This window comes from Manihot esculenta, chromosome 17 (genome assembly GCF_001659605.2).
Source record: "Manihot esculenta cultivar AM560-2 chromosome 17, M.esculenta_v8, whole genome shotgun sequence".
In the NCBI taxonomy this organism is placed as follows: Eukaryota; Viridiplantae; Streptophyta; class Magnoliopsida; order Malpighiales; family Euphorbiaceae; genus Manihot; species Manihot esculenta.
Genome location: NC_035177.2, coordinates 14,421,816 through 14,430,280, shown reverse-complemented (window position 1 = coordinate 14,430,280; position 8,465 = coordinate 14,421,816). Strand labels below are relative to the sequence as shown.

Genomic DNA, 8,465 nt, shown 5'->3' with positions numbered 1-8,465 from the left:
ATTTTATATGTTAATTATTATTTAACTCTCTATTTCTATAAATTGATACTTATTTACTTTCTTTTATAAATGAATTCTTCATGTATATTAAGTTTAAAATATCATATATTAAAAGAATAAAAAATGAATACTTAAATTTGCCTTATTAAATAAAAAAATAAATATATTAAGTGGTTTTTTTTAGCTTAAATCCAAACCCAAATGTGCAGCTAAATTCTTCATTTTATTTTTTTTTTATTTTTTATTATTTTGTTCAAATATAATATATTTGAAACATGAAATTAAGTTGTTAAAATATCAACATTTCATTTATAAATAATTACAATAATTTCATCAAAGCCTAAACAGCAAAATAATTTTCCTACTCGTATATACAATTATCACATCTTAATTGTTTATTATAATAAAATAATGTTTCATACAACAGGGGAGACAGGACCTATAAAGTTGACACTTATTTTTAGGAAATCTTACCAATAAAAGAAGCAACCTGTCTGTCCCTGAAGTTGCACAACTACTTGAAGGCTTACCATGCTCCTATAAAACTTAGGTTGCTGCTCATAGAGAAAGCAAATCAAAGAAAACAAAACCTGAAGAAATGAAAATCAGAGATGACAGTGACCAACCCTTTGAAAAAAATAATTTTTAAAAAAGTGCACATGTAATGTTTTCTGATTCAACTATCAACCTCTTTCTGGTGCAATCTACAAGACCTTTGTCCCCTTTCTTTACCCTTTTATGTACAGCAACTGCAGAGTGAAAAAGCACCAAGTGCCTGCTTCATGTTCCATAAAGAAAAACCCACAAAGGGCACAATTTAAATAAATTTAAAAAAAAAAAAAAAAAAAAAAAAGTCTACTGTAATCTGCTGCAAAGAACCAGGCAGCAGCCTATGTCAACAGACACAGAAGGTTTTAAATGTAAGAGAGGTTTGGCTTAGTGCTCCACAATTTTCGGACCTCCATACAGTTCTCCAACCACAGCAAATTCCTCAGGCTGCTTCCCCTTGTCTTGAAGCCACGCATAACTTTCTCTCTCCTCTTCAGGCACAGAAACCCCATCAACTGAATTCGCAGACAAAAGCCCAAGTATCAATTTCATGAACTCAGTTCCCAAACATTGCAGGTAGACAATGTTAAATCAAGATGAACTATGTGAAGATACTACATGGTACCTGAGAAATTGCCAAATGGGAAGTCATAGTAGTATGTGCAATGCCGACCTTCTGCATCTGAATATGGAGGGCCCAGTACGTCTAGAACTGCACACGCTGTCACCGCTGTGAAACGGTGCATGTTGCCTCCTTCAGCAGGGTAAAGGATGGTTGGGTTGCAAGGTGCAGTGAAGTTGGAGTTGATCTTCACCTTGGCCAGCTGCACTGGTGGTTGCTGGATTTCAGACTGCTTCACTGCATTAACAAAAGAATAAGATGTTGAGGATAATTTCACTGTCAAGCAAGAAAAGGAGAACAAATATAAAATTTAACTTCCTGTCATACTTAAGATTTTAATTCTTTTTTTTAATTATTTGCATTATTCTTTAAGAACTTTAGTTTCAGTTCGATTCAGTTATATCTATTAAACTATCTAACTAACCTTAGGCCTTGAACCTAAACAACCCAAGCCCATAAGACCAGCTTAATATCCAAAAGTTAAAGAGCCCAATTATTTACCTATTGCCTAAGCTACATTGTTTAGACTAAACTCTGCTCTCATTGTCATGCACATAAGCCCCAACTCCAACAAAGTAATTTCACTGGGTATGTTGGCTAATCTCTCCTCTCAGGCGCTTAATCTATTAGATTGTCGATGTCCAGCAACCAAGCAAGTACATGCCCTCTAAAGCAGCTTGATGATGCCTTCTCCCCTTGCCTCAATGGACTGCACATAGATCAATCAACTCTATATGCTCTCTTCAAGGTGTTTCTCTCTATCAAAGTCTTCTCACAGTGTTCCTCTCCATCGAAGTCTTCTCAGTGTTTCTCTCTTTATCCAAGTCTCCGTCCTCTCTCATCACATCATTCTTGTAATTGAGCGTCTATATGAATTGTAATAGGACATGCAAATCTCTGGAGACTTTAATGTTTAGTTCTTATAGAGTTTGTTTTTGAACTGTGAATTAGCGTGTTAGATGATGAATGGGCCAAACTGATTGGGGAGGGAACTAAGTGGGGGAGACCAGAAATAATGAAACAGTATTATTTAATCGAGTATGGCTGAGTTTGGATATTATGTAAATTGTAAAAGCAAGAATTTTGAACCAAACCAACTAAATTTAATTTGATTCGGTTAACTTCCTCTCTTATTTTGGTACATTACTATTAGCATCATTATCTCAATTTTTTGGTTTCATTAAATGATTGTTTGCACACTCCTATTGTTAGTCAAATGGTATCAAAAATTAATTTAAACTAAATACAAAAGATTTCAAAAACTACTAAGTACTTTTTTAATGTCTAAAATAATACTTTATCAGAAAGCAGTTTTTTCTCCTTTTCAATTTGGAGTATATGGTTCTTGACAGTTGCCAAATAAAACAAAAAACAGTATCAACACTAAACTAATGTATTATTTTGGTTCAGTTCTAGTTCCTTCTTATGAACTAAACTAAAAATAGAATGAAACCGTACTCATAATGAACCAAGAGCTATTTATATATATATATATACACACACACACAAAACTGGATATTATTTTCCGTTCTGCTCCTTTATAAATGTGGTAAATCACCTTGGAATATATTTTATAATGTAGTGTGTTAGTATCTAACTACAAAAAGCAAAAAAGCAAACCAAGTATAATTTTTCACGACAAAAATTGCAAAAAATTGTTTCAAAAGCCGAAAATGAACTTGAACTCAGTCAAACCAAAACCCAAGTAGCAAAAATTAAATTGAATCAGAATCATAAATTTGGTTCCGTTTCAGTTTTTAGGCAGACCCCAAACCAGAACAAAACCTCACATCCCTACTGGTTTATTTTATCCTAAAATATTCATATTTGTTCACTCACTTCCAAACTATTTAGAACATTTATGTTGACATGCTCCACCAGCTTCCATTTGTTTTAGGAAAAATAACTATGTAGTCCCTATGTAAATTGAAAACTTATTAGTTAGTCCCTCAATTTTGAAACATACTTAAAAACATTCATGACGTTTTACTATTTAGTTCCTGTGATTTAAAAAAACTTATTAACTTATTAGAATTTCTCAATTTTGTAAAAAGTCTACTAATAAGTCCAACCGTATCGAGGGCATTTTAGACTTTTTTTTATAATTCTTAATAGTTAAAATAAAGAGAGGAACTAATTAATAAACTTTTTAAAAATGAATGTTTTAATGTATCTTTTTCAAAACCGAGAGATCAACTAATGAATTTCCCATAAGATAGGAACTAACTAGTAAATTTCCCTTTGCTTTATAAGTCTATGCTCTATAAGTCTATGCCTGATGAAATGATGTTCAGGATTGTTTGTGCTTATAAATTTAACTACCAGAGCATATAATATTTGTTCAAAACAAAAAAAAATAAATATATATATAAAGTGTATGAGTGAGAAAGAGAGATTACTCACCATCTGAAGGATTGGCCACAGCAGACACATTACAAGGGCCATCAACCACCCAGTCATATGATTTAATGTGCAGCGTCCCAAATAGCAACTTGCTAAAAACAGTCATTCCAGGATGATTATGAAGGGGTATCACACCTGATGGTGGGAAGCAGAAGATACCTATCTGTGATAATAGAAAAAAAAAAAATAGAGAACTCAAATTAGAACATCATTCCTCAGTTCTCAAATTGACCATAAAAGCACCTCAAAGTCATACACACCGAGAATTTGTCACATTCATGGAGATGCAGGTATCTTATTGCAGGGGTTCTCCCAGCAGCAGGAGAACGAAAGTATGGCATTTCTGGACTCAGACCAACATCCTCTGGTTTGATGTCATCTTTAAAAAGGAAACAGCCATTAATAATCAACTACAAAGTAAATGAGAAACAAGATTAATCTAGCAGAATCAGAATCCAAGATTTGATTTGCATTTTTAACTGTGCTCTGAGCTCTAATATCAATCAATTACAAACAGAATAAACAATCAATTTCAAATATATCTCACATCCATAAACACATATATATAATCGCCACTTGCTATTAAAATAAAACTTATAACTGGCAGAATAAATGAAAGCAAAGTCACCAAGTAAATAGCATAACTTTGATCCAAGGAGAACACACAAGATGAACAATGGTACAAATAAACACCAGTTTCTATATAATAAATTAGTACAACAACAAGATTAAAAAATACACAAATTTACTATTAAAGAGACAAAATACGAAGATATCAATGTCCCATTCCCCGATAGAAAAACATAGTTAAAATAAACCATGATTAACAAGACAACTGGCTGCTAATGGAAAAGGTAATGTAAGGCCTAATTGCTTAAAAAATCTTAATTTTACTATGGCAATCTTTACATGTAAAATGTAAGTCTCCATCAAGAACAATCATGTCAATGTTGAATACTAACAGATATACGGATAAAAACTAAAACTAACAATGAACCATTTTCATTTTATGGTATGAATAACTTGCTTAATCAGAATTGCCACAAGTTAAACCCATAAACCAATCCTAAAATGCAGCCATATTATTAAATTCTAATGTCTGCCCCTTTTAAGCAAATGACATTTTTAACACTTAAATCAAATTGATTAAAACCCTCTCACCAATCTAACCCACCATCAAACAGAAACGGATAAAGGAATCACATACCCAAAACCGCCCTCAGCTTATCGATACTATCAGGATGAGGAACAATTCCAGGACGACGATCTTTAAATACTTCTTTGCAAGTGTCATAAAGCTTTTGAACCGGCGATACAACAGCCGCCTTCTTGAGGTGCCGTCGCCGGCCCTTCTTCCCTTTGCTATTCGTATTGGCTTTTGGATTCGGATACGGGTCCAGAATTGGATTCTTTGCTTTCTCCAATTCACAAAACTCTTTTTCCTTCTTGTTAGCCACACTTGTCTCAATCCCCATTCAGCCCCAACAATTCCTCAAATGGGAATCCTCAAAAAATTTCCCACGTCAACCAAAACAACAAAATTGCTATGTGGGTATCGATGCAAATCCGATAATTGAGCTCTCTAACAAGTGAGACAAGGTGGGAAGGCTCAAATTTCAGCCAAAACAAAAAGTAACACAGATGGGTATTGCAGAAAACGCAAAAGCTACGGTATACCCAAAGTTTTAATACCAAAACAGAGAAGGAAATGGGTATATGATAGTATTTTTATTTTCCCCTTTTCTAGGATAAAATAGTACAGCACACGAGGTAAAAAGAGGAAGACAGAGATACTGATGATGATGTGAAAAGAAGCATCCCTGTTTTTGTTGATTAAGGAGATTGTAGGGAAGGGATTGAAGAGAGATGGGTATAAATGGGAGCAGACAATTGGAGGTTTCTAGGGTTATAGATTCTTTGAGAGATTGAAAACCAGGGGCCATTGCTTAGCTTTTCTATGGGCTGTTCCTAATACCAGGAGTTTTTGTTTATCTACTCTTCCTTCTCCTGTGTTTTTCTCATTTTGCCCCCCCTCCTTTTTATCCTTTTTTTCACTGTGATAAATTTATAAAAATCTTTTCTCTTTAATTAGGGTTTAACTTTTAAACCTACTCATTTTGGAAATTTTGGATTTTTCTCTCATTGATGTGGATTTTCCTTTTTGTTTTTTTTTTTAAATTCATGGGTTTGTCTTTGGCCAGATGAGATTTCGTTCTATGAATATCCAAATCAAAAAACCTTTTGTTGTGATTTGTATCCAACCAAAAAAGAGCAATATTGGTCATGCACACAAAATTTTTTAATTTAATTTAAAAAAAATTATTATTTAATTTTTTATTCTAAAAAATTCAAAATATATTAAAATATATACTAATTATTCTTCCTATTAATTTTAAACATTAAATATTTTATTATTTAATTTATATACTTTAAAAAAAGTATTATTTGATCTCCTAATTTTATAAAAAATTTATTCATATTAAAAATATTTTAAATTTTTTTAATATTTAACTATTAAAATAAATAAATAAATTTTTATACATTTTAATATATTTTTTAAAATTAAAAAAAAATATTACATAATGAGTGAATAGTTATTTTGGTTTTAATTTAAAGAGGCACAGTTATATATATGGGCTCAAGACTTTAATAAGAAACTCAATCTTCTGATAAAAATAAAAATAATCAATCAGATTATCTTAAATTGATAGATAATAAATGCTACATTTTCCTACGTTTACTTAATTTCCTTCTTTCACAACGTTTTTCAATAATAATATTCACCACTTTCATTTGCACATCTTCATCTGCGATCAAAATTTTTTAAAAAAAATATATATTGAAAAATAAAAAAAATTGATAAATTTTGCATTCAAATATCTTCATTTACTTCTTTAAAGTTATCTACCTATTTTATATAATTAAATATTAAAATTATTTAGTATATTTATATTAACATTTGATATATAAAATATTTGTTGATAGGATGCCGTATTAAAAATAAAATTATTTTTATTTTCTTTTTATAAATGAGTGAGAATGAAAAAAAAAGTTATTTTTAGTTTTTCAAAAGTATAATTTAATTAATTGTTTTTACCATGCATTTCAAAAGCTTGATGGCCAACCAATATAAATTAGAATAAAGAAAATTTAATTCATATCCAACAAACTATAACCCAATCTAATCTAAAGAGAGAGCTCATAACGTAAAGCAACTCTGTCGAGCTCCAACACATTAAAAATAGAATAAGAGAAAATGATTGTTGCATGTCTAAGAGTAAGCTAGTTTCCTGCAGCTAAACAAGCAAACATTGTGAAAAGAGCTCTAATTAACCAACAAAACAAACATTATTCAAAAGGAGGCGATGCGACAGAACTCTCACGAGAGTGGTGGTCAACAGACATATAGGTGCAGCCCCAAATTGCCTTCGTCATGCAAGTGCCCTCCCTTTAAATAGAGGTAAAGACCACCAGTTGAAAAGAAAATACGAAAATTAAATCCTCTTTACCATCGGTTAGTGATTAGACCGATACAAACCCAACCATAATAAATAAAACACAAAAAAAACTAGACAAGCCTCCTAAAAAAGCAAATAAGACACTAAATCACCTATCAGAGAAGAGACTCAGAGGCGAAAGCTCCTTCGGCCAGGCAAAATAAAACCCTAACTTTTTTGCTTTTTCACTCTCATTCTCTCGCCGTCGCTTTTTAATGGTTCTCAAAATTGCAAAGGTCACTCCTTTTCAATTTAATCAATCATTAAAACTATTAAATTCTACCTAATTATTATTAAGGTGAATGCTTGAAATACAATAAAAAGAAAAAATTTCTATAAGATCTCTTATCCGTGGAGAACTCATCAATATATAAAAAATTCAAAAAATTTCTTTGTTTTCTATTTTGAAAGAAAAACATAGTTGTTATTTTTTCATGAAAAACAAGAGAAAAAGTGAAAAATACATTTTTCCTATAAATAATCTTAAAAAATAATAAATTTCAGAACTTAATTATTTTACATTTAAAAAAAGTCACTACGAATTGTTCATTTATTTTAATAATATTTAAGTTTTGAAACCTTTCCCTAGCAAACTCTTTTTTATGTTTTTTTTCCATGTTATAATCATAATAATATATATATATATAATATGGATCCACATCTATAATAAAATTAATAATTTTGATAAAGTTTTGTTTATTTTTATTTGATTCAAAATTAAAATCAATATGATGTTGATCTTGTATTAATTTAATAAGATATATCTCTCCAATATCAAGTTCCACCCTATTTTTTTCAAAGTTTTTCTCATTTTACGCATTTTATTGATTCGTTTTTTCGTCTTATTTATTAAATTGATTATTTGGTAATATAAAATATATTGTGGATTTTTTTTTTCACATAGTATGCCCTGCTCCATTAAGATTAATTCTATTTAGTTCAAAATAACACAAACAAAATTATTATTATTATTAAAATTTTATTTAGAAAATTTTAAGTAAAATCGTATTAAAAAGAAATTATGACTAAAAGGTCCAGATTAAAAACTCTTATTTAACAAGTGATTAATTATTAAAAAAGAAGGATTTTCTAAATGAGTGTGGCATGCGTAATTTTAAATTATGAGTGGTTGAGTTGCTAATTATTTTTTAGAGAGAAAAAAATAATTAGTTGTTATAAATTATATTTTTTACTAGTGAATTTATTATATAATAAACTTTAAATTTTGTATTTTTTCATTATTTTTAAGTGATATAGCATAACAAATTAGTTAATAAAAAATATCATTGTACAATAATGATTGATTAAAATTTTGAAAAATAAATAATCAACTATGATAAGGATGATTATTGAGAAGAGTTTTTTTAAAAAAAAAACAGTAAGTATGATTAGAT

At 30.0% G+C, this 8,465-nt stretch overlaps 1 protein-coding gene across 1 annotated transcript; it reads right to left on the bottom strand.

Moving 5' to 3' along the window:
- Positions 1–628: 628 nt before the first annotated feature.
- LOC110605406 (plant cysteine oxidase 2) lies at positions 629–5,570 on the bottom strand. The gene is made up of 5 exons (XM_043952731.1): positions 4,782–5,570; positions 3,835–3,953; positions 3,575–3,737; positions 1,175–1,408; positions 629–1,064 (listed from the first exon to the last, which is right to left on the bottom strand). The coding sequence occupies exons 1-5, from the start codon at positions 5,047–5,049 to the stop codon at positions 937–939; spliced, it is 912 nt and encodes a 303-aa protein (XP_043808666.1). The 5' UTR covers positions 5,050–5,570; the 3' UTR covers positions 629–936.
- Positions 5,571–8,465: the final 2,895 nt, after the last annotated feature.